Source organism: Puma concolor, chromosome C1 (genome assembly GCF_028749965.1).
Source record: "Puma concolor isolate L17-30 chromosome C1, mPumCon1.1.hap2, whole genome shotgun sequence".
Taxonomy (NCBI): Eukaryota; Metazoa; Chordata; class Mammalia; order Carnivora; family Felidae; genus Puma; species Puma concolor.
In genome coordinates, this window is record NC_141674.1 from 106,040,266 (window position 1) to 106,067,766 (window position 27,501).

At 38.4% G+C, this 27,501-nt stretch overlaps 1 protein-coding gene across 3 annotated transcripts in view; it reads right to left on the reverse strand.

Annotated features, from left to right (window-relative positions):
- Nucleotides 1-4,721: 4,721 nt before the first annotated feature.
- Nucleotides 4,722-27,501, reverse strand: part of CTSS (cathepsin S) — a 29,775-nt gene continuing 6,995 nt past the window's right edge. The window contains exons 6-8 of one of the 3 annotated variants that reach the window (XM_086718133.1): nucleotides 26,339-26,504; nucleotides 25,378-25,480; nucleotides 4,722-7,728 (exon numbers count right to left, since the gene is read on the reverse strand). In XM_086718133.1, the coding sequence (XP_086574259.1) occupies nucleotides 7,707-7,728; nucleotides 25,378-25,480; nucleotides 26,339-26,504 (291 nt within the window). In that variant the 3' untranslated portion in view covers nucleotides 4,722-7,706. Of the gene's footprint in view, nucleotides 7,842-11,723; nucleotides 12,187-25,377; nucleotides 25,481-26,338; nucleotides 26,505-27,501 lie in introns of those variants that run through there. The other 2 variants (XM_086718134.1, XM_025935303.2) reach the window with 2 other exon arrangements.

Here is a 27,501-nt window from a genome sequence, read left to right on the forward strand (position 1 = left end):
CTCTCTGCCCCTCGCCCGTTCATGCTCTGTCTCTCTCTGTCCCAAAAATAAATAAACGTTGAAAAAAAATTTAAAAAAAAAATAAAAAGTTTATTCATTTTGAGACAGAGGAGGAGAGAGAGACAAAGCGACTGAGCATGAGCGGGGGAGGGGCAGAGAGAGAGAGAGAGACAGCGCGCCAGACAGACCCACAGACAGAATCCAAAGCAGACTCCTCACCACACTGTCGGTGCAGAGCTGGACATGAGTCTAACTCAGGAACCCTGAGATCATGGCCTACTCCAGGATCAACAGTCAGATGCTTAACTGACTGAGCCACCCAGGCGCCCCTGTTACACCTATTTTATTTTATTTTATTATTTTTTTTCAACGTTTATTTATTTTTTGGGGGACAGAGAGAGACAGAGCATGAACGGGGGAGGGGCAGAGAGAGAGGGAGACACAGAATCGGAAACAGGCTCCAGGCTCTGAGTCGTCAGCCCAGAGCCCGACGCGGGGCTCGAACTCAGGGACCGTGAGATCGTGACCTGGCTGAAGTCGGACGCTTAACTGATTGCGCCACCCAGGCGCCCCTACGCCTATTTTAGAGATGAGAAAACTGATCCAGGTAAATTTGGTTTCCTGAAACTGCAACTAATTTTAGCCTTGGCAGAGGGGGAGCCATGACACCACCTAATGATGACACATTAGGTTTATGATATGGTGCTTCATGTTAAATTTACATTAAAAAAATGTTTTTAATATTTGTTTTTGAGAGACGGAGAGACAGAGCACAAGTGGGGGAGGGGCAGAGAGAGAGAGAGAGAGAGAGAGAGAATCCAAAGCAGACTCCAGGCTCTGAGCTGTCAGCACAGAGCCTGACGCGGGCTCGAACTCATGAACTGTGAGATCATGACCTGAGCCAAAGTTGGATGCTTAACAGAATAAGCCACCCAGGTGCCCCTAAATTTACTTCTGAGTTATTAACAACTATAGAAAAGAAATATGAAAAAGTATATTTACTTTTAATCAATTATTTTAATCAGGTAATTTACTTTTAATCAAGAGTCGGACTCATCCTGAGTCACAGAATCAGAATAATGCTGTAGGGGAGGAATAATTTCTCTTTCCCTTCTTAGGGTCTCTGGTTGGGCCTATGAATTTCACTGACAGAAGACAGATTAACAGGAGAAAACGTGCATGTTTTAATTACATCTTTTTTACACGTATCTGGGAGTCTTCACATGAAAAGTAAAGACCTAAAGAATCAAGTTGAATGCTTGTATACTGAATTGGACAAAGAATACTAAATTTTGCAAATGTGACTAGGCAAAGGGGCTTTGGCTGGAGCCATTAAGTGAGTGACGTGATATGGGGTTAGGTTAACAAGGTTTGTTTGTACAGGTTGATCTTGGCCTTGACCTCGTGTCCTTGGTGGCAAGAATTTCTCTTTCCTTCTGATGTAGGGAGGATATCTTTCACGAGGGAATTTTCTCTCCTGCTTTTAAGAAAAAAGAAGGAAAATCAGAATGTCCTTCTTGCAGGTGCTATTTTTCAAATGCTTTTAACGCAGCATAGTCAGTATGCCACAGCAACATGTTTTGAGGTTCTGTGTTCTGAACTCCTTCAATGCAATCAGTAGGTACTGATTTAACCAACTAGATCACTGACTATATTTTGAGGATGAGAGTGGGTGGTGTTGGGGCAAGACATTTAAAACATTGATTACCATAATAGTAAGTACATACCATTAAAAATAGCAATACAGGGGTGCCTGGGTGGCTCAGTCAGTTAAGTGTCTGACCCTTGATCTCAGCTCAGGTCATGATCTCATGGTTCGTGTGATCGAGTCCCCTCATTGGGTTCTATGCTAACAATGCAGAGTCTGCTTGGGGGCTCTCCCTCCCTCTCTCTCTGCCCTTCCCCTGCTCACTCTCTCTCTCAAAATAAATAAACTAAAAAAAAAAAAGTATACAAATATATTAGAAATCTGAAGGTTAATACTAGAAGAGACAGTTAAAAGAATTATCGCTGATTTAAAAATAATACTGATTTTAAAAATATTGGTTAAGAGAACGGGATGTTAGGCTTTTAGAGATACTATAAAACAAACGACCTTCAGTTATGCATGGTGTTAATCATAGTACCATTTTAAATGTGCCTCTGAATTGTTTGATGACAGCTACTAGGTACTTACTTTAGAGACCATAACATTTTTGCTATCTAGAAATTGATGAGTTCTTGGTTACATGACACAAGTGCTGCCCAAATACACATATCTATCTACCATGGATCATTTTTTTTAAGTGTTTATTTACTTATTCTGAGAAAGAGAGTGAGCGCACACATGCACGTACAAATTGGGGAGGAGTAGAGAGAGAGGGACAGAATCCCAAGAAGGCTCTGCACTGACATCATGGAGCCTAATGCAGGGCTCTATCACAAACCGTGAGATCATGACCTGAGCCTAAATCAAGAGTCGGGTGTTCACCTGACTGAGGCACCCAGGTGCCCCATGGATCAATTTTTGTACAATTTATCATTTGCTGTTTGAAATTATTAGGGAGGAAAATATTTTTCTGTATCATCTTAATTTTAAGTTTATTTATTCTGACAGAGACGGCATGAGTGGGGGAGGGGCTATGAAAGTGGGAATGAGAGAGAGAGAGAGAGAGAGGGAATCCCAAGCAGGCTCTGAGCTGCCAGCACAGAGCTGGACATGGGGCTCAAACTCACAAAGCTGTGAGATCACAATCTGAGCTGAAACCAAGAGTCAGTTGCTTAACCAACTGAGCCACCCAAGCACCCCTTCCTGTATCCTCTTAGATTTTGTACTTGAGGGCTTGCAATTTTAATGGACAACAGACAGCTTAGCAAGAGGGAAAAACAAATGTAATATGTACATATGCACAGGAGTTCACAAAGAAATGTGACTCAAGGATGTAGTTAGATTTTGGAGTTTATATACCATCTTAATAGGTAATGGGGAGGTGTAGAGGGGCACTTATGGGAGAACAGAGGACTTCTAGGAAAAATGAATGGGCCCTTAGGAGAATAGATGGGATATATGATAGTTTTATAACAATGTCTCTTGAGGTGATTTCTTATCCAGTGTTGACTTGTGCTGACTTCTTGTCTTTATAAGAGTTAATCTTCCCCTGTGGTGAAACTCCTTGGGAGGAGATTCAGGACAGTTGAATTCTTTTGGGAAGCTTTGCTTTTAGGAAAATAAGGGGAATGGAGAGAAAGCCTCTTCCCACATCCATTGATTTTCAAAATGTCTTTAGTTCACAATAATCCTTATGCCACTGTGGCATCGTCTCGACCCTTTCAAAATTAATAATAAAAAATTTGGAGTACCTGGGTGGCTCAGTCGATTGGATGGCTGACTCTTGATTTTAGCTCAGGTCATGATTCTCAGGGTCATGAGATCAAGCCCTGCATTGGGCTCCGTGCTGGAGCCTGCTTAAGATATTCTCTCTCTCTCTCTTTCTCCCTCTGCCCCTCTCCCCGACTTATATGCTCACTCTCTTTCTAAAATAAATAAATAAATAAATAAATAAATAAATAATGATAAAAAAGTAACATACAAATATGTTTAAGTTGCCTGTATATGAATAATAAATTCTAGAAAGATATACAAGAAACTCTTAATAGTGGTTACTTCTAAGGAGGAAGGATCTGAGCCTTTAGGGGAAAGGAATGGGATATAAATTTTTCACTGTTTTATATATATAGTCAATCTTCATTATTCATGGACTTCATAACAGTGAAATTGCCCACTTACTAAAATTAATTTGTAACCTCCAAATTAAAAAGCAGTTCAATATAATGCGTTTGCATTCATTTGCAGACACATTCAAAGTGGTAAAGAAAAAATATGAGTCTTTCTATACACACATTCCCAGCTGAGGTTGAACAAGATGATGTTTTGCTTTCTTGTTTTAGCTCTCATATTGTAAACAAATGTTCTTTTTGTGGTCTATTTAGTACCATGTTTTTGCACTGTTGTGACTTTTTGTTTTCTTTTTTTCCTTTCTCTCTCTCCTTTTTTTTTTTTTTTTTTTTTTGGTAATTTTGCTGTTTAAAATGGATAGTTGAAGTGCTGTTTAGACCTAAGAAAGTTGTGATGTGCCTTACAGGGAAACTACATGTGTTGGATAAGCTTTGTTCAGGCATGAGTTATAGTGCTGTTGGTGTTGGCTGTGAGTTCAATGTTAATGATATCCACAAAATATACTGAATAAAGTTTCTTAAACAGAAACACACATAAAATGAGATTTTATTTTTTTTATTTTTTTTTTTAATTTTTTTTTCAACGTTTATTTATTTATTTATTTATGGGACAGACAGAGACAGAGCATGAATGGGGGAGGGGCAGAGAGAGAGGGAGACACAGAATCGGAAACAGGCTCCAGGCTCCGAGCCATCAGCCCAGAGCCTGACGCGGGGCTCGAACTCACGGACCGTGAGATCGTGACCTGGCTGAAGTCGGACGCTTAACCGACTGCGCCACCCAGGCGCCCCAAAATGAGATTTTTATATTAATCAGTTAACGAAAATATTGTGACCATGGTCTCACAGGAATGTAACCCTGTATTTCCCTTAGAAGCAATGGTTCAATATTCAAGAATTCAGTGTTGTGGTATTATTTGCACATAACAACGGAAAATAATGAGAACTGACATTATATACTGACAGAGTTCAGAACATACTACCCCAAAATATGGGACATTGGCATATTGGAGTTTAAAAAACTTTTTTTATTGAAAAATTTTTAATGTTTATTTATTTTTCAGATGGAGAGAGACAGAACACAAGCAGGGGAGGGTTAGAGAGAGAGGGAGAGAGACACAGAATCCGAAACAGGGTCCAGGCTCTGAGCTGTCAGCACAGAGCTGGACGTGGTGCTTCAACCCACCAACTGCGAGATCATGACCTGAGCCAAAGTCGGACGTTTAACTGACTGAGCTACTCAGGCGCCCCTAAAATTTTTTTTCAATGTTTATCTTTTTATATTTTGAGAGAGAGAGACAGAGACAGAGTGTGAACAGGGGAGGGGCAGAGAGAGAGGGAGACACAGAATCTGAAGCAGGCCAGGCTCTGAACTGTTAGCACAGAGCCTGAAGGTGGGGCTTGAACTCACCAGCTGTGAGATAATGAGCTGAGCTGAAGTCCCATGTTTAACCAACTGAGCCACCCAGGTGCCCCTGGAATTTTTTTTAATGTCTATTTATTTTTGAGAGAGAGACAGAGCAGGAGCAGGGGAAGGGCAGAGAGAGAGGGGACACAGAATTGGAAGCAGGCTCCAGGCTCTGAGCTGTCAGCACAGAGCTGGAAGCGGGGCTCGAACCCACAAACCATGAGATCATGACCTGAGCTGAAGTCAGACGCTTAACTGACTGAGCCACCCAGGCACCCCAGCATACTGAATTCTTAAGTTGAAGGATTTTGAGAAATGGCAGGTGCAGGAAGGATTCTCTTTATCTGTCCAGTTTCCACTGAACCAGTGCCTAGAAACAGTGGTGGCAGAAGGACTCTCTGACCTCCTCCTCTTCCTCTGAAGCATGTTGTAAGACCTTCATGTGAAAGGTACTCTCTATACCTAAAGGAAAGGAGCATCCTTGTCTCCGAAGACAAAGGGATGCCAAGAGAAATCCAAATGAACAGGCCTTGGTAAGATTCCTGTAGTTCAGTACTATTAGCTCATACCCTTTTGTCCTATCACACTTTTCCAGGACTTTCCATTCTTCATCAATCATTGTATAAAAACAGTCAAATTTATTTGTCCTGGTCTTCGTTTCCTTATGAAGGCTCCTGTGTCATGTAAAACTTACATTAAATAAATCTGCATGCTTTTCTATTGCAGTTGAATTCACAGGGCTCCAGCTAGAGAACCTAGAAGGGTAGTGGGAAAAAGATATTTTCTTCCTCCCCTACAATACTTTTTTATTTTTGAGCCTTGTGAATGTATTAGCTCTACTAAAAAAAAATTAAACAAACAACCAGCTCCAGGAACTGCTACCTGAATATTATAAAATTTTAACTTACTGGTTTTTTTTAAAGATTATTTTTATTTATTTTGAGAGACATTGAGCATGAGTGGGAGAGAGGCAGAGAGAGAGGGAAAGAGAGAGCCCCAAGCAGGCTCCGGGCTATCAGCAAGGAGCCTGACTCGGAGCTCAATCCCATGATCCCGCAAGCTCATGACCTGAGCTGAGATCTACAGTATGTTGCTTAGCCAACTGAGGCAGGTGTCCCAGCTTACTGTTTTCTTAAAGCAATCTCATTAATTATCTTTATCTCAGTGAAGTAGAAAGAAAGAGGAACAAAATCTGGGTTAAAGTATAGGCCTAGGAGGGATAAGAAAGAGAGAGGGAAGAAGGAAAAGAAAGTTTTGAATAATAGCTTCCTTTAAAAATTTTTTTCTTGGGGCGCCTGGGTGGCGCAGTCTGTTAAGCGTCCGACTTCAGCCAGGTCACGATCTCACGGTCCATGAGTTCGAGCCCCGCGTCAGGCTCTGGGCTGATGACTTAGAGCCTGGAGCCTGTTTCTGATTCTGTGTCTCCCTCTCTCTCTGCCCCTCCCCCGTTCATGCTCTGTCTCTCTCTGTCCCCAAAATAAATAAAGAACGTTGAAAAAAAAAATTAAAAAAATTTTTTTTTCTTTAGGTTCCTTTAAATTTTAATAGAAGTTTTAAAATAGTTTCTGCAAGTTTTAGATTTCCATTACTGTGGAAGAACTATTAGGACACATCTTTACTTCTAACACAATATGCTGGTTATTCATTTGCATTCATCTATCACTCGTGTATTTTTTCTTTCATCAAATAGTGACAGAGTACTTTAAGGCAGGCACCGTGCTACGTACAGTTACAGTATGTTACAAAGTGGTAACAAGAGTCATGATTTCTGCCATAGTTGAGTCTATGATCTAATGAAGGAGAGAGATGTTATACAAACAAGTATAAATATGTATATAATTATAATTTGATGTAAGTACTGGATTCAATAAGAGTCAAAGGTGGAAAAGCAGTTTACATGAGAAGGTGTGTCATGGAAGACCTAAGGAAATTACATTTAAGTTACAACCAGAGGGATGAGTAGAAGTTATTAGAAGAAGAGTGTGAAAAAAAAAGAAAAAAAAAAGAAGAATGTGGCGGGAAAGTATGCTGTGCAGGGAGAAAAACATTTGCAAAGGCCCTAATATGAGAAGTACTTCAAAAACTGAAGGAAGGCCAGTATGGCAAGTGCATAGCAAATGTGGAAAACTGACTCCAGATGAGATAGGAAAACCAGGATATGCAGAATTTAATAGTCAATGTTAAGGAATTTGTGTTTTATTTCAGGTATAATGGGAGCTATTGAGTGCTTACGATTGGGAAAGATATCAAATTTATGTTTCTACATTATCACTCTGGTTGTTGGTTGGAGAATGAATTGGGGAGGGGGGCAGGCATCTGGAAAGACACATTGATTCATCCTGAGTAGTTATGTCTTTTAAGGATTGCTTTGTTTTAATTTTTAAAATTTGTTTTTCAATGTTCAAAATCATCTTTATTTGGTTACTTATTTAACCCTTGCCCTCATCTCCACCCACCACCCAGGGGATAAGCTCCAAGAAACCTGTGGTGTCTTTGCTGATACTTTGCAGAGCCTGGCGTGTAGAAGGTGCTCCATTAGAATTTGTTGTATGAATGAGTTGGTCTCTTTCCATGTGGAGGTGCCTTATCCTGCCTCTGCTGAAAGACTAAGAAAGATAGGAAGGAGTATTTTCATTTTTAAAGATTGGCGTGTTCTGATTTATATAGTTCCTCTGGTAACTTAGAGTATGCATATTTGAAGCATCATCAAGATTCTCATCTAGAGAACAGTAAAAAAAAAAAAAGGATAATTTTATTCAAGGAAATAAGTCTTATCTTCATATTTTCCTTATATGTTCATGGTAGCATTGTCCAATGGATTCCTAGTTCTGCAATGTTTAAATCCTTGTTTCTTTACCTTTAATATCCAGTTAAAAGTTTTGTCAGCTTTTAGTCTATGACTCCTAGATTTACTCGTTGTGTCTTTTAAAAATTTTTTTCTCTTTTTCATGGCTGCTAAAGTTGTCCAGGGTTTTATATCACCTCACATATGTACTTACTGTAATACTTTCTGGGTAGTATCCTTCTTTTTATTTTCTTCAAATCATCCCTATATACAGGCTCCAGGATAAGTTTATTCTGGTTTTTAAAAAAGTGTTTTTTGAGAGTGAGAGAGAGGGAGGGAAGGAGAAACAGAGGGGGAGGAGCAGAGAGTGGGAGAGAGAGAGAATCTTGGCGCTGAGTGTGCAGCCAACTTGGGGCTCCATCTCATGACCCTGAGATCATGACCTGAGCCAAAATCAAGAGTCAGACCAGCTGAGCCACCAGGTGCCCCCAGGATAAATTTAATCTTAGGTTCTTCTTTGTTTTAAATTTTTATTTTTATTTTTTTAAGTTTATTTATTTACTTAGAGAGAGAGAGAGTGGGGGAGGGCCGCAAGAAGGGGAGAGAGAAGCCCAAGCAGGCTCCATGCTGTCAGTGCAGAGCCCAACTCAGGGCTTGAACCCATGAACTGTGAGATCATGACCTGAGCTGAAATCAAAAGTAGGACACTTAACCTACTGAGCTATGCAGACGCCCTCAAATTTTTAATTTTTTTTAACAAAAAAGCTGTTTATTTCTATAAGTTTGATATTACTTATTGCTAAAAATTTCCCTTTATGTTGCACATAGAATAAAGATCTTTGTTAAGTATTTCCTTACTCTGCTTATTTAGTTCAAGGATTCTTTACCTGGGATCTAAGACGTCTAAAGGCTCCATGGCTAGAATTCAGAGAAATTATGAATTGGTATGGGAAAAATATTATATCTTTCTTTTCACTAACCTCTAACTGAAAGTTACTATTTCCTTCAATTCTGAATATAGTCCATAAAACAATAATATTAGCAATACTTGTAACTTTATCACCAAAAGAAAAATCAGATGTTTTCATATTACATTACAGTTTCTGCAAATATCTTTCAAATATCATTTATACTCATCACTACTTCAAATTTAAGATAGTTATTAACTCTTGTTATTTAATGCATTTATAAAGAAGCATATGTATTACTATGACACACATATATATATATTAACCTTAAAAAATGTTTTTTTAATGCTTTACTTACTTTTGAGAGAGAGAGAGAGAGAGAGAGAGAGAGACAGAGTGCGACTGGGAGAGAAGCAGAGAGGGAGGGAGACACAGAATTGGAAGCAGATTCCAGGCTCCGAGCTGTCAGCACAGAACCCAGCGTAGGGCTCAAACCCATGAACTGTGAGATCACGACCTGAGGCGAAGTTGGACACTTAACCAACTGAGCCACCCAGGTGCCCCTATACTTTAACATTTTAATAACTGTATTTCAATAAAACTGGTTTCCTTTGTGATCCTATGTTTTAGTTTTTTCACTTAAAAACATTATTTTGAAAAAGTGTTTATAAGCTTCATCAGACTTAATAAAGTTAAGACCTATGTTTTTGTTCCATTTACAGTGCTTGAAAAATTGTGGGCAAAATAAAAACTAAAGAATAATCAACTAAATATATGTGCACATATACATATATATATTTAATAAACACTTTTATTTTTCTTATTTTTTTTAAGTAAGCTCTACATCCACATGGGGCTTGAGCTCACAACTCCGAAAATAAGAGTCCCATGCTCTAAGGACTGAACCAGCTAGACACCCCTTGACTAAATACTTTTTAATTACAATGCTTCTCTACACTTTTAATGATAGTCATATATTATGTTCATGTTTTTATTAATTAATTAGCAAGCCTTGCTTTTTAAAATGGTCTTGGGACGCCTGGGTGACTCAGTCGGTTGAGAGACCCACTCTTGATTTTGGCTCAGGTCATGATCTCACGATTCATGGGTTCGAGCCCTATGTCAGGCTCTGTGCTGACAGTGCAGAGTCTGCTTTGGATTCTCTGTCTCCCTCTGTCTCTGTCCCTCCCCGCTTATGCTCTATCTTTCTCTCTCTCAAAATACATAAATAAGTATATTTTTTAAAATTAAAAAATAAAATAAAATAAAATGTTCTTTGCAGAGAGGGAGCCAAAGATAGTGAAATTAGTTTAAGTTCATTTTAGGATAAACCAGTTATATCATCCCACATGTTTTTCATGTCATATGCATAAACTTGTAAAATTTAAAGTTCTTGCTGCATCCTCAGAACCTGTATACTATTCTAGAGCAGTTGAGAGGAAGCTCAATCTGAAATAGATTAAAATACCAGAAATGGAATAAAATACCAGTAATGGAAATAAAAATATTTCTTATTTTATTCAGGTTGACTTAATTATTTGCCAAGTTGCTAATGACTAGGTAAAAATAATTTGAATTAGTATATTTATTGTTGATCGTTAAAATGATTCTTCCAAAGTGCTTGAAAACAGATTGTCTCTTAAGTACAGTGAAACCTTGGATTGCGAGTAACTTGTTCTGTGAGTGTTCTGCAAGATGAGCAAACATTTCTAATAAATTTTAACTTGATAAATGAGTGATTTCTTGCAATACGAGGAGTACGTGACACTGAATGTCACATAATCACAACTGAGCCAATGGTTCTCTCTCTCTCTCTCTCTTTATGGGATTGTGGGTGATCATCTCCCATGCTTGGATGCTGGGTCTCAGGGGCGCTATTTGGCAGAAATCAGTGATTTTTCAGAATGTTGGAAGGTGCCCACAACTGTCACTAGTGTATGTTTTGTCACTTCCAAGCACCTATGGACAGTCCTTTGCTTTTCTGTACAAGAGTAAGCTTAGAAATGCTTTGCTTCATTCTAAGTCAGGCTGCCTGCAGATATAGACCCTTTCCTCTGCTGCCTGATTGCCAGTTACGTTAAATACAGTATGGGGCGCCTGGGTGGCTCAGTTGGCTGAGCGTCCGACTTCGGCTCAGGTCACGATCTCACAGCCGTGAGTTCGAGCCCCGCGTCAGGCTCTGGGCTGATGGCTCAGAGCCTGGAGCCTGCTTCCGATTCTGTGTCTCCCTCTCTCTCTGCCCCTCCCCCGTTCATGCTCTGTCTCTCTCTGTCTCAAAAATAAATACAGTATGCAACAAGTTTATTAATACTGTACTATAGTCACATCCTTGCGAGCATATACAATGGCCTCCAGGCAGAAGAAGATCCCATTGAGCCAATAGATAGCAGTGATTCTGTTAGTGATAGTAAAAGTCATCCTACACAATAACTCTCCTCTCTCGTCTCCCTCACATCAGCCATGAAGGTTTTTGAAGGTAAGTGCAGGTTAATTTGTTTATTTTTATTTTTATAATTTATAATTTTATATTTTGTATTTTTAAAATTATTTTATATTCTATTACAGTATTATAATAAATTTTATATGAATATTTTTGGGTTGTGGAATGAATCATCTGAGCTTCCATTACTTTTTATGGGGAAACCCGAGTGGTTTGGATTACAAGCATGTTTCTGGAACAAATTATGCTTGCAAACCAAGGTTTTACTATATTTGCCTACCTTAACATTTATTTTAAAAAATAATTGAATCCTTTAATGTGCAAAGATACAATCTGAGCCCTAGGACATTAATAACCTAGTAGTTTTTTCCATTAAAGTTGCCAAAGCCCTTCACCAGCATCCTACAGTTTACATTCTCATGATAGATTATAATAGTTACCTAAGTATAAGAAAATAATGGTATGTGGTAATGATACAAAGATGAAAACAGATATTTATTAAGCATTGATATGCCATCGTATTACAAAAGTATATCAGGGAACTTAAAAAGACAAAGCATGTAAAATAAGACAGTGACAAAACAAACATGACAGATTGTCTTAGGTTGACTAATTCTCATACAGTTATATCTATAATGCATTGTTAATTTACCTGGCAAAAGTTTTCCATAACTGCAAGATTAAAAAAGTAGAAGAGTCAAACTATATATTTTGTTAGTACGTTAAATATACATTGTTCATGATTCCCTTATTTCTACTGGTTATGGCAGGTAAAATTAAGTCAAGAGAAAGTGTTTCTTTTCTTGGCTTGTTATACAATGAAGAGATCCTCTAGATTTCTGGGTAAGAGGGATAACTAGCAATCCCACAATGATTTCCACTATTTCTTGCCATCCGAATATATCCTCGGTCACCGAAATTCAGGCCCCAGCTTCAGAAAAAGACAACACAACATTACAAATGAATATAATCATATCACATTATCAGCTTTTTATCTCCTAAATTGTTGTTCTCCTAAAGTGATTATATATAAAAGTATAAAACCAAATTATAACAAAATAATATAATAATTTCCCCAGGGCTTTTAGGCAATTTTCAAAGGCAAGTTTGGAAGGCTTTAATGCTATGTTGGTGAATTGACTTAATACTTAAGGAAAACAATATAAATTCCATCCCAAACCTTTAATCCTCCTATTTTGTAAATATGCCTTCTGCAGGGAAAGAGTGTTATTATCCTTTCCAAGGCCCCATCTCTAAATGTTTTTGCATAGTAGGATCGTAGGTTGTAATTTTCTATCAAACTTAAATTCCTTTAGAGAATGTCAATTAAGAAATATTTTTGAGTGACTATTATGGAAAAGGCATAGGGCAGGGAATTCCAAAGTAAGCAATAAAAAGTGAAGCTTTCCAACAGCTTTTTGACATAGAAGTGGAGCTGAGGTAAGGCTTTCTCATAAGTAAAGCTGTGAAAAAAATGGAATATGCTCTCTTGGGAGGGGGTGAGCTCAGTGGCTCTGGAGGTGTTTATCCAGAGGTTTGCGTAACCTGTTAGAGATGTTGCAGAGGGGATTCGTGGGTCAGGTAAGGGTTAGAAGAGATCAATGGTTCTCTCACTTCTTGATTTCATCAACTTTTATAATTTCAAAAAAAATTTTTGCAATTTTACCAATTTTAATTAAAAAATTGTTTTTAATATTTATTTTTGAGAGAGAGTGTGAGCAGGGGAGGAGCAGAGGGAGAAGGACAGAGGATCTGAAGCAGGCTCTGTGCTGACAGCAGATAGCACAATGTGGGGCTCAAACCCATGAACTGCGAGACCATGACCTGAGCTAAAGTTGGACACTTAACCAACTGAGCCACCCAGACGCCCCTAAGGTTACCAAGTTTTAAATTAGCAAGTAGGGACATTGAAAAAAAAAAAAACCACACACAACCCATACTCTTTATTATCACCATCATATTGTAAAAGAAAGGATGTTTAACACCAAAAGAAAACTTAAGAGGACATAGTCTCTAATTTAAGGATAGTCCTTTGAGTCAGATACATTTATTTTATGGAAGATACACCAAAATATTCTTTTTTTTTTCTCATTTTTCCACGGACTAGTAAAAATAAAATGGTCACACTTTTTTTTTTGTCACACTTTTTGTAAGAGAAATAATTTCTTAAGTTTTTTTATGTTTCTGAGGTTTTGTAATTGTAGATATACAAATAATGCTAATATTAAGAGACTTTGTTAAGTGCTATAACTAGGATACAAATAAAAGCGTGAAACGGAGAAAATGCCTACTGTGTTTATATTTGGAGAGTAGCGAGACATTTAGTTGAAAATTGGAGGTCTTTAGGGTAGTAGGACACAAAGAGGTTAGAAAGTTGGTTTGGGGCCATGTTGTGAAGAGCTTAGAACAACAGGCTAAGGAACTTGTAGTATTAATTCCATCGGCAAAAGGAAGCCATTGCAAATTTTTGCTCGAGACTTGAAGGAAAGGTTGATTGTGTAAAACATGTAAAAACATGCAGCAGGGAAACTAAGAAATGCTGCTTAATTGCAAGCAGACAAGTGGCTGCTTTAGAATGGCTGTGCTCAGACCTTAAATGTTCTCTGTATCAGCCATTTGTGGACACGTTACAGGTCTTAATTTTCCTCTTTTGTACATTTTAACACCGTTATCTATTACTTCTCTCCTGGCCTTAAGATGCTACCGTGTCCTGATTTTTCTCTTCTCTCTCTGCTTTCTCCTCTTAAACTTGTTGATGGGCTGGGGTACCTGGGTGGTGATCTCAGCTCAGATCATGATTTCAGGGTTTATGGGCTCCCGCATCAGGCTCCCTGCTGATAGCTCAGAGCCTGCTTGGGATCCTTTCTCTGCCCCTCCCCTGCTCATGCTGTCTCTTTCTCTCACTCTCAAAATAAATAAAAACTTAAAAAAATAAAAAAAAAAAACTTTTTGGGCTTCTTTATTGTTTCCTTTAATTTATTGCTACTTTGTTGCTTAACATCCTTTAATGCCTCCCCAATATCTTTAGAATAAAATCCAAACTCCACTGTCACCTCTCATCAATGGATGCACTATTCTTTTAGTATCTAAAAGCAATGATAATAAATTCTGGCGAAGCTATCATTAATATTAATAGCATCATTCATTGAACAAGTACTCTGTGCTAAGTACCTTAACATATACTGTCTCACTGGGGCACCTGGGTGGCTCAGTCGGTTAGGCAGCCGACTTCAGCTCAGGTCATGATCTCATGGTTCATGAGTTTGAGCATTGCATCGGGCTGTATGCTGACAGCTTGGAGCTTGGAGCCTGGAGCCTGCTTCAGATTCTGTGTCTCCCTCTCTCTCTGTTCCTCCCCCTGCTTGCACTCTGTCTCTCTCTCAAAAATAAATAAATATTTTTAAAATTTTGAAAAAAACCCACAAACAGATGCTATCTCAATCATCACCCAGTGAGGTGGGTGTTATCTTCTTTTTACTAAAGAGGGAAAAGGTCAAAGAGGTAAAATGGCTTGCGCAGATGGTTAATTATGAAGCCAGGGTGCAAATTTAGGCTTGTTTTATTCCAAAGCCTACTCTAACATTTATACTATCCCTAGCCCTACATTATTCCTATGAGTGAGGTAGCATGAAGAATAAAATTCAGACCAGAACATCCACGACCTTGTATTAATTATATCAGATATATTACTGTACCTTGCTTTGTAGTTATTTCATTGCCTTAAAAAAGTAGATAACAATTTTTAGACAAGCTGAGTTTGGACCTAAGTTCTGGTAATGAAAGTTGAATTGAGGTTGTAATTACTAGTAGTATGAATTCAGTCAATGAGGTCCTATTCAGAATCTGGAGAGCTTACTCTTCCCGCCTTCATAGACCAAGATCAACTGTCCCAAACTTTGTAGAAAATCCCAGACTCTTTTTGACTGCGTCCTGGTAACCTTCTCTTAAAGAATAAAACTGATTTAAAAGTCTCAAGCTAAATAAATATATGAGGACAAATTCTTTCCTTCAGAACTGTACAAGGTCAGCTCCAAATGTTCATTCTAGTCCTTACCAAGTTGTTTATTTTTACTAACTCTATAGCCCTTTCATTCAATCTGTTCACCTGCAGGCAAGTCTCTTAACTCTGTCAATACCAGAGGTTTATCAGGAGATAAAATGGATATCTCATTGATTACCTTAAAAACTAAGTGAGAAAAATGTATGTACAGTGCTTGTACAGTGTCTGTATGTAGTAAATGCTAAATAAGTAGAGGTAGCTATTTTTGTTATCCAAGTGTGAGTCCACCCCTTTTAGAAAAGATAGCCTTTTTCTAGGGTAACCAACAGTCCAGTTTGCAAGGAGCTGTTCTAGTTTTTTTTTTTTTTTAAATGTCCTGTGGCCTGGAAAACCCCTTAGTCTTTGATAAAGTGAGATGGTTGGTCACCCTATCTTCTCTCTGCATATTATAGACTACCAATTGGTTAGACATTCCTTCTAGAATGTATACCAATTTCATTTCTAATAAACCACAGTGCTTAGCTTCTTAGACTGTGCCAGACACTATTCTAGGCATTAGGGTTATGGAGGTAAATAAGACAGACAAAGTCTTTTCAAAGCCTATACAGGAAACATACAATAAACAAATAAATAATATGACAAGATGTAAGTACTATAAAGAAAAATAAAGCAGAGTTAGAGGATATGGAATGTTGGGAATCAGGGCTACATTTTAGAAGGAGTGGTCAGGGAATGCTTCTCTGAGGAAATATTTGAGCAAAGATCTAGTAAAGTGAAGGTGCAAATGACGCAAAGGTCTGGAAAAACGAGCTGGGATAAGCTTGATGTATGAGAAATTTCAAGTGTACCTTGAGAAAAGGTACTGAAAAAGGGCTAGTGTCCTTGGAGCTGAGTGAGACAGGGGAAGGTAGTAGTTAGAGGGACAGGCTGAGGCCAGAAATTGTCATGGTTTTATAGGTCACAGATTTTATTCTGGGTGTGAAGGAAAGCCATTAGAGGGTTTGGGGTAGGAGAATAGTGTAATCTGCTTGATGCTTTAGAAAGATCACCCTGGCTACTGTGTATTGGATCGACTGTAGGCAAACAAGGGGGTAAGTGACTACCAGTTGGGAGATTATTGCAGTAGATCAAGAGATGGATGGATGGTGGCTTGAATTAGAGTGGTAACAGTAGAGATATTGAGAAGTGGTAAGATTTGGGACAACTTAATGATGATAGAAATGACAGAATTTGCGGATGGTTTAGGTGTGGGGTATCAGACGAAGAAAGAAATGATGGCTCCAATATTCTGACCTGGGGAAAATGCTGTTGGCATATACTGAGAGGGGAAAAACTGGGGCAGTAGCAGGGAGTCAAGAATTCTATTTTGGACATGGTTCGTTAAAGAGGCCTGTAGATACTCAAGTGGAAAGGCAGATGGTAGGCTTTTGGACACAGAGTCTGGAGCTCAGGGAAGAAGTTAGGTTGAAAATACAAAGTTGACAGTCATCAGGTATTGTTTAAAACTGTGAGACTAAATGAGACCATCTAAAGAGCGAGCATAAAGGGAGAGAAATTGAGGCTTGGGGCATTCTAATATTTATAAAAGTGAGGAAGAATAAGAGGAACTAAGGAGCTCAGGAGCCTGAAAAGTAAAATAGGAAGAAAACCAGGGGGTATGGTCCCCTGAAAGTCAAATGAAATGCTTCAGAATATAGAGAGTCACTGTACATCAAACGTTAAGAGTTCAGGGAAGATGAAACCTGAAAACTGTTTAATGAGGCAAGGTGGAGATGATTGCTAATCTTGACAAGAGTGATTTCAGTGGAGTAGTGGCAATAAATATCCTATTTGAGTTATAAACCAATAGGCACATTCTTAATCTCTTTGCAGATAAATATCTAAGAAAAATCATGAGATTATAACTTTTTCCTTATTTAACCCTTTTCCAGCCTTTGATTCCATGGAGAGGAGGAAGTACCCATGATGTCTAATGTAGAATGTATACTCTAACTCTAACAGTCAGGATCTCTTGAAAGATCAGACAGTAGCTTTCAGTGAGGGAAAATGGAATATATTCTTTTTTCCAACTTGCATTTTACTAACTTAATCCACTTGTGGATGAAAAGGAAACATTAGTGTCCCGCATCCACCAACTCCTTCAACTTTCTTCATTGTCTAAGAGGCCCATCTATTTTGCAACTGATTATCTTATTTTTTTAATGTTTATTCGCTTTTTGAGAGACAGAGACAGAGCACAAGCAGGGGAAGGGCAGAGAGAGAGGGAGACATAGAATCCGAAATGGGCTCCAGGCTCTGATCTGTCAGCACAGAGCCCGATGTGGGGCTCAAACTCATGAACCCATGAGATCATGACCTGAGCTGAAGTTGGATGTTTAACTGACTGAGCCACCTGGGCACCCCACAACTGATTATCTTAGAGAGTTCACCAGATATTGCTTAAAGATATTCTGGATGGTTTCTTAGTTCCTTGGTGGTATGTGTGTGGGTATTTAAGGTTCTCATGAGTACATGGTTAACACCTTTAATTTTTTTCTCCAAGCTAAAATTATTCTATGCCCAATAACTTTGGGTCTGCATTACTCATTGATCTGTACATTAGATTAAAATCCTCCCTTTAAAAAACAAAAGCATAGGCATATGCACCCCAATGTTTATAGCAACATTATCAACAATAACCAAAGTATGGAAAGAGCCCAAATGTCCACCGATGGATGAATGGATAAAGAAGATGTGGTATATATATGCAATGGAGTATTACTTGGCAATCAAAAAGAATGCAATCTTGCCGTTTGCAACTACATGGATGGAACTAGAGGGTATTATACTAAGTGAAACTAGTCAGTCAGAGAAAGACAAATATCATCTGACTTCATTCATATGAGGACTTTAAGAGACAAAACAGATGAACATAAGGGAAGGGAAGCAAAAATAATATAAAAACGGAGAGGGACAAAACATGAGACTCATAAATATGGAGAACAAACTTAGGGTTACTGGAGGGGTTGTGGGAGGGGGGATGGGCTAAATGGGTAAGGAGCGTTAAGGAATCTACTCCTGAAATTGTCGCACTATATGCTAACTTGGATGTAAATTAAAAAAAATAAATAAATAAACCACAAAAGCATAATTGACGTATAATATCCTATTAGTTTCGGCACAGGGATTTACTATTTTTATACATTACAAATGATCCTCATAAGTCTAGTTACCACCTGTCACCATTACAAAGTAATTACAATACTATTGACTATATTCTCTATGCTATACATTACATCCCCATGACCTATTTATTTTATAACTGGAAGTTTGTATCTCTCAATCCCCTTTTACCTATTTTTCCCATCCACCCAAACCCTTTCCCCTCTGTAACTAATAGTTTATTTCCTGTATCTAAGAGTCTGTTTCTGTTTTGTTTTATTTTTTAGATTCTACATATAAGTGAAATCATAGGGTGTTTATTTCTCTGACTTATTTCACTTCACGTAATGCCCTCTAGTTTCATACCTGTTGTCGTGAACAGTAAGATTTCATTCTTTTTTATGGCCAAGAAATATTCCACTGTGTGTGTGTGTGTGTGTGTGTGTGTGTGTGTGTGTGTGTGTATGGACATTTAGGTTGCTTCCATATCTTCACTATTGTGAGTAATGCTGCAGTGAACTCCTTTTTTTTCTAAAGATGATTTTGGCCCTTCTTGTTGACAGTCTCTTAGACTGGGGTGGCTTTCACTGCTCCTTAGTCTGCTAACTTTTTCTAAGTAGATAGCAATTGTATCTAGCTTTCTAAATTTATGAATCTGCCCACAAGTGGCAACACAGACTATACAGATACTTCAGGATCTTATCAGATAGTATAACCTCAGAATTTTACTGCTTCATGTTTAAGGAGATGTCCCTGAAGAATATGTAGGTCACCATTCCTCACCTAGATGCTCTAAATTTTGTTTCTGGATTAAGGCAAACCATCAGAGGGTTGTACAATCAGGTACTTTGCATTATTTTTGCCCCCATAAAATAATTTTTCTCAATTATGCTTTGGCATTAAATTATTGGTCTGTATTTTTAGGCATTATGAAAGCATTCTATAAAACATAACTTTATGGTTGGCATGCTATTGAGGGCATAGTTTTTTATATATAGAGAGAGATTCAAGGGTGGAATAATAATAGCAATAATAACTATGATTTATTGGGCACTTATTACGTGTCAGGCACTATGTGCTATGTGTTTTACAGACATTATCTTGTTTAATCCTTATAATGACCTTGAGGCTATTATTCACATTCTACAGATGAGGAAATTGAACATTCAAGACGTTAAATAACTACCTAAGGTCATATAGACAGTAAATGGAACTAGGATTCTAACCAAGATCTGCCTGGTTTCAAAGTCACTGCTTTTACTCACTATGTTACAGTGTATTATATAAAGAAGCTAAATATCTATATCCAGAAAGGGGGAAAAAATCAGGAACATGGATCAATGTTATACACCTGCCAGAAAGATTAAGTATAAACAAAAGGAGGATATAAAAGAAGAACCCAAATAGAAGACTCACATTCGTTTACTTGAGGTTAACCTGGTAGCACTGGAAATGACATATAAAGTAACCTTTTAAGAGGTCAGTAAGAAAGGTTTGATGACCTAAGAGGATTTTGTTTGAGTCAACCTCTTGTAGAGTCTAGAATTCATGTCCATGTCTAGTCTCTCCTTGTTAGTACTCAGTGTCAGTGATCGCTGTGCTCTCTCATAATTTGGTCCCTTTCTATCTCACTTCTCTAACAGGCACCTTATACTACAATCTTTATAAGATAACATGCAGTTCCCTTAACTCATCTACTTTCTCTCACTCAGCATTTGTGCACATTTAGCTTCCTCTGCTCTGATTGCTCTTTTTCATGTGGCAAATTCCATCTTGTCCTTCAAGACTCAGTCAAATAACCCAGCCAAAAGACCTTCCCTGACTTCCCAGACTCAGCCAAGTACTCTTCTGTGCTTCCGCTGCGACTTGGTACAAACCTCTATCCTAGTATTTATCACATTCTATTGCAATGGTCAGTACATGCTCCCGCCTGTTTTCCTGACTCTCGTAGACTATGAATATCTTGAAGGATGATAGAAAGGCTGTATTTTCATTGCCATATCTGCTTGGCACTCTGGCACTCAGTAGGTACTCAGTATATGTTTGTTGAATCAGGGTATGAATGAAGATGCAAAAATGAACAAGAAACTATTCTACCTTTAATAAGTTCATATTGTAGTGAATGGAGCATGCTTTACAGGAATAGCTATAACACAAGGCACAATGTATTAAATACTAGAATAGAATTTCTAAAGCATTTCTAAAGCTCAGAAGTTAGAGAAACAGTTCTGAGTAAATTTAATGGGATATGGAGGAGATAGCATTTCAGGTCTGTTTTGAAGAATGAATAGGATTTTTTGTGTCTTTCTTTTTCATCTTAAAAGTAATAAGGTACATGTTAAAGACTTTGGAAAATAGATAAAGGTAGACAAAAATAACCATTATTAACAATTGGTATCATTCCTTCTCATTCTTTAGTATAACATTAATCAAAGAAATTGGGCATATTATTTTAAACTTAATATTTATATTATACATAGGTTTTATGTTTATATGTATTTTCAATTTAAACATATATTCCAAGTATTTTATTGGGGTATTAATAATAGTCTGAATAAATACAGTTTCTTGTTTTAAGTAATGTTTTTGTTTATTTAAAACATTATTTAAAATATTCAAGAGAGAGCACAAAAGGGGGAGGGACAGAGAGAGTGGGAGACACAGAATCAGAAGCAGGTTCCAGGCTCTGAGCTGTCAGCACAGAGCCTGACACAGGACTTGAACTCACTAACTGTGAGATCATGACCTGAGCCGAAGTCAGATGCTTAACCGACCGAGCCATCCAGGTGCCCCTAATATAATTTCTAATACATGGGCTTGATTGTGTAATAGCTTAATAGTGTCCCTATTGTTAGGTACTTTCGGTTGTTTACTGGCTTTCACTGTTAAAGAAGAAGAATGCTACAATTTACTTAAATTGGGTATGACGTTTTCCCCATATGTAGAATTCTTTCCTTCATATAGATTCCAAGAAATGAGGAAAAATTGGACAAAGAGTATAAACATTTAAAAAGTTCTTGATTCATATTATCAAATTGCTTCCAAGAAGGAATGTAACAATTTATTCTTCTCCTAGAATGTATGAGAGTGCCCATTTCACCATATATTGGTGGGATTGGTTGATTGATTGATTGACTTAGAGGGAAGGAGGCAGAGTGAGGGAAGGGCAGAGAGAGAGAATCCCAAGCAGGCTCTGCACTGTCAGCCCAGAGCCTGATGTGGGGCTCAAACTCATGAATTTGTGAGATCATGACCTGAACCAAAATCAAGAGTCAGAGGCCTAACCAGCTGAGCCACCCAGGTGCCCCACACAGGTGGGATTTCTATAGGTAGCAATGGGCTTTAAGGGCATTTCATAAAGATGAAACAGCTTAAGTAAAGATATAGAAATAGCCAATTGTATATAAACTTAGGGAATGGTGAGTAAGTAGTTCACTGTGGCCAGAGTGTAAATATGGGTGCATGAGAACTAGTGGAAGAAAAGTCTAAAAAGCTATGTTGGAAACTAGATAATGGGGAATCTTGAATGCCTGGCCAGAAATTTGGACATCATTATGATGACAATGGTAAACTATTTAGAATTTTTGACCTTGCATCGCTTCTTAGCCTTTGACTAAGATCAAGTGTAGAATTTTGACTATGGGTTTACATGATCTATTTATTTATTTATTTAAAAAAATGTTTAATGTTTATTTCTGGGACAGAGAGAGATAGAGCATGAGTGGGGGAGGGACAGAGAGAGAGAGACACACCCACATAGAATCAGAAGCAGGCTCCAGGCTCTGAGCTGTCAGCACAGAGCCCAACGCAGGGCTCGAATTCACAAACCATGAGATCATGACCTGAGCCAAAGTCGGTTGCTCAACCGACTGAGCCACCCAAGCGCCCCTGTCTATTTTTTTAAAGTTTATTTTGAGAGAGAGAGAGAGAGAGAGAGAGAATGCACATATGCACATGTGAAGGGGAGGGGCAGAGAGAGAGAGAGAGAGAGAGAGGAGAGAGAGAATCCCAAGCAGGTTCCACACTGTCAGCTCAGAGCCCAGTGTGGGGCTCAAACTCACAAACCACAAGATCATGACCTGAGTGGAAAGCAAGAGCCAGACGCGTAACCAACTGAACCACACAGGTGCCCCTACATGATCTATATTTTAAGAAGATACTTCCCTGGCTGGGTAAGACTGGAATCTGAATTAGAGCCTGGATAGAAAAGAATACGAAGTACGATTCAAAGGCCAAATGGACAGGGCCGTGTGGATTGAGGGAAAGAGGGGAGAGCCCAGATGACACCAAGGTGTGGCTTTGATAACCTGAAGATGGTAATGCATTACTCAAAACAGGGAATGAGTTTCCCTTGAGCTTATTCTAAAATACTTTTCAGGGGTGGAGTAGGAAGGGGAGTTGAGATGGAGGGAGAGAGGGAATTTGATTTTAGACTTGTTGAGTGTGTGTGTGTGTGTGTGTGTGTGTGTGGGTATGTGTGTGTGTGAAAGAGAGATAGTTATGTTGTAAGTAGTAATAGGGTAGGCAGGAGGGGAATTTGGACTTTTCAGCAGAGCTATGAAATTGGAAGTTGGATATCTGTTGCTAAGTAGAGAGGTCATTTTTAGAGATTGTGAATTTGGTTATCATCTACATAATGGCAATAACCTTGAAACTCAAGGAGCAAAAGAGTTTTCTCTGATACAGATAGAACTAGACTGTAAGGGACCAGTGGAAGAAAATGGGAAATGAGGCTAAAGCTGGTGTAGCAAAACGGGTCAGGATAGTGTTATGTCATAGATGCCAAATAAATAAATGCAGTAGAGTTTATAAAGCAGAGAAATTTTTCATATTTCTGTGCCTTTGCATATCCTTTTTGAGTTATTGGGCCATTTATTTCCCTCCACCAACACATGAGCAATTCCACTTAGTTGAGAACTTAATGCAAGTAAGTAATGCCTTCTCTGTGAAACTTTTGGGCAGTTAGGCATCTCCTCTTTTATGGCCCCATAGCCATTGAGACATATACATACACCATGATGTGTTGTATTTTATTGTTTTAAAAATATATCTAATTCCCCATTGGACTGTTTTGTGAGCTCATTTGGAACAGGATGACTTCTCATTAATTTTTGTGTCTCCAGGGCCTAGATAATGCCCCCCCACCTACAAGGAGATGCCTAGTAAACACTTATTGAATGAATAAGTGCTGAGAAGGGGGTTTGAGTTTAAACAGTAAAAGGTATAATTGGCCAGGAGGCCTAGGTGGCTCAGCTGGTTAAGCGTCTGACTTCGGCTCAGGTCACGATCTCGCTGTTTATGGGTTCAAGCCCCACATCAGGCTCTGTGCTGACAGCTCAGAGGCTGGATCCCACTTTGGATTCTGTGTCTCCCTCTCTCTCTGCCCCTCCCCTGCTCATGCTCTGTCTCTCTCTGTCTCTCAATAATAAATAAATGTTAAAAAATTTTTTAAAAATAAAATAAAAGTTATAAATGGCCTTCAAGAAGAGCAGTTTCAATAGAGAAAGAAGTTAAAATATTTGCTGTAGGAAGTCAACAACAACAAAAAGAGGTAAGTGAAAAAATATTGCTTCACTTAAAAAAGTTATCACTCATCTAGGCCCAAGCTGATCAGTGCTGTGAATAGGTTACAAGTGAAGCGAAATGTTATTTCCCGCAACTACTTTCCTAACAGGTCATACAGCTAAGGATACAAGGACAAAACAAATCCCTACCCCAAAGGCACAGACAGAATATTAATATTAGAGTGATAGATAGGTAAAAACAAATTTAAATACAATCTATAAAATACTCCAGGATGCATAAGACATTTGGGGAGCATAGAAAAAAAAGACATTTTACCCAGCCCAAGGATTTAGGGGGAAATTTCTGGTATAGAGAATGCCCAAGCTGGTTTTGAAGGAAAAGGTGGGATAAACCGAGTGAGGAGAAAGGATGTTCCAGACAGAGGGAACAGCATAACCAAGATGTGAAGATATTAGAGATAAATGGTATGTATGGGAACTCCATGTACAGTTCAATGTAACTGAAATGAAAAAAGTGTAAGACAGGTGCCAGCAATTGAGCCTGGCAGGGCGGGTAGGGATCACAACATAGATGATTGTCTTCCCTACTGGGGAATATTAATTTTATACCAAATGGTACCCAGTAGAACAGTTATGAACCCAGTTTGTCATATGTGAGACAAACCAGTTTTGAAGCAGTGTAAAAGATGGATTTGAGAGTAAAGGAGACCAGTTTGAAGGCTGTAGGAATAGTCCAGGCAAGAAACATCTGACCCAAAGCAATAATTGAAGAGATGGAAAGGGGACAGAAAAAAAGGACAGATACATGGAAAAGTAGTTTGACTTGTTGCTTGATGAGATCTGGATGGGCCTATGACAAATCCATAATATCTGACTGGGTGATTGTGTTGTGTGTTGTTGCCATTTAGCGAGATGGGAAGTTTTGGGAGGACGATATGGCAGAGAGGATACTGAACTCCTTGGACATACTGAGTTTGGAGAAACTAAGATACAGGGTAGTGGATATGTCCAGATAGAGTTCAGGGCAGAGGTCAGAGCTCAAGCTAGAGATATGAAAGCCATCAGTACATAGGTTATAACTAAAATCATAAGAATGGAATGATGGTACCTAAGAAAAATGTAGAATCAGAAGAGTAATGAGCAAAAGATGGAGTCGTGGAGGAAAGACCACCATTTACAGACTAAGCAGAGGAATAGATATTTATCAAAGAGACTGAGAAGGAATGATCAGAGAAATATTATAGGAGAAAAGTCATGAAAACAAAGTGTTGAAGCCAGAATAGGAAGTGAGGAAATGGGGGCACTGAGTGATTAATTTAGTATGTCATTTTATAAAAAGCTATAATATTTATCATTGTCATTATCATGATCATCATCATCATACGAGAAAGCATTTGTTGAAGCTCCATCGAATTCCTTATTTTATTAAATATACATTAACATGCGAATGCATTACCTGTTTTTCACAAGCCAGTAGTCTTTTCCATTAAGGTTACCATAGCCAACCACTAATACACCATGATTCACGGTCTGAGTACAGGCTGGCTCATAGTAGACACCTAAGAATACATATGAGTGGGAAAACGAGTAAATGGTATGTAGCAATGAAGGACATTTGAAAATGCTATTGCTTTTAGTAGACTGTTCTGGATACATGGCAAGTTTAATTATAATTTTAGAAACATATACTCTAATTAAACTATTTAGACCATGATTCTTTGCCATCAATGCTACACTTGTCAGTTTTCTTGCCAAGTTTGGCATCAACCCAATCACAGTTCCCTCAGAAATCTTTGATAAATGGCTACCTTTTCCTAATGATTTTTAACATAGAGTCAGTTATTATATTTCTTTGTATATATTCCTAAATTGCTTGTTCCATACATTTTTATTCTTTACTAGGTGAAATGATCTTTAAGGTGAGGTGTGTGTTGCTGTTGTTGTTTTTTAATAAAAGGGCCACTTACTTTGTTTAATACAAGGCTCTAACATTGATGGGTGCCCTGCCCTCCTTGTATTCTGCCGTGCTACCCCTACAGTACACAGTGGCGACAGGGGTTAGGGGCACAGGTTCTGAAGTCAAGTAGCAGGGTTTCTAATCCTAACTGACCACTTTCAGACTATATGACTTTAGGCAAGTTAACTAAGACTTGTTCATCTGTAAAATAGGGTTATTGTGAAGATTAAATAAGATCATGCATGGAAAGACTTTATCATAGTACGTGGCATGTAGTGTTAGTAAACCTTGATGAGTATTCCTTCACTAATTAGAGCTGGATATAAAATACGTATATGAAATGGAGGAATCTGTTTAACCCAATCTCAACATTCAGAGGTGCGGTGATGGGGAAGGATGATATTCTCTCTTACAGCGCAGGGCAGCATGTAACAAGAGGACGATGTGTCTGAGTTTTTACCACTTCTGTAGAGGAAGAAAGAAGAGTGGCTCGCATCTATAGCAACAGACACGGGTCCTTTATTGGCCACGGTTTCTTTCAAGTCCTCTTCACTGCCAAAAGGGAGTTCCGTGTACTTTGAACATGTGGCAGCTCGATTTTTTGAGTCATACTGGCACTTGCCATCCTGTAAAAAAGAATATAAATCAGATGAAGAAGTATACTTCAACTTCCTTTATAAATCGCCAACATCCTAAGTCTGGATTTCAAATACATTTTCTTTCCTCGTTTAGCCTTTCGAATGTCTAAGGTTCCTTCCTCCTTTTAAAGAAAGAAAAATCGAATCTTCCAAACCCTGACAGTTCCATGTTTCACCAGTAACAGAGGAAATACGTAACTATTCTATGGTTTTAAATTGTGGATATCTTCATGCCTGTAAAGTTGCCGGATAATGTCCCTCAGGGTCAGGTGGGCTGTGGAGGCATACTGAGTAAAGGTTACAGGCTCTGTACTAGAACTTAAAAATCTTTTTGATGCTATAATACCAACAAGACGATCTGCAGTTTAAATGATGGTTTCTAAAGACCGTATAATATGAAAAACAGAGTATATATTTTAGTGGCAAAAGAGGGGTTACAAATTCACATTTGTTGTACATATAACTAGTTTTTTAAAATGCTTAATAAGAGAAAAAACTTGAAAGAAATAAACCAAAGTAATGGTGGTTAAGGGAGGAGGTTTTGGAGTGGTATTTTTGATCTTTTCTAAATATTCGGTAGTATGGATCTATGAATTCATTTAATGTTTATTTATTTTTGAGAGAGACAGAGGCAGAATGCGAGTGGGTTAGGGGCAGAGAGAGAGGGAGACACAGAATCCGAAGCAGGCTCCAGGCTCTGAGCTGTCAGCACAGAGCCCGATGTGGGGCTCAAACTCACGAGCTGTGAGATCATGACCTGAGCCGAAGTCAGATGCTCAACTGAGCCACCCAGGCAACCCAAGATATATGAATTCATTTAACAAAATATGTCATGAACTGGTGAGGAGGAAGAAGAGACAATTAGTTAGATTTTTAGTAGGTAGAAGAATGATACAGTTGATGATCTGAGAATAAGGGTGAGCACGGGACACCACAGGAAAAGCAAGTTGAAATACCAGGCAAATGGACAGAAGGAATTCTAAGG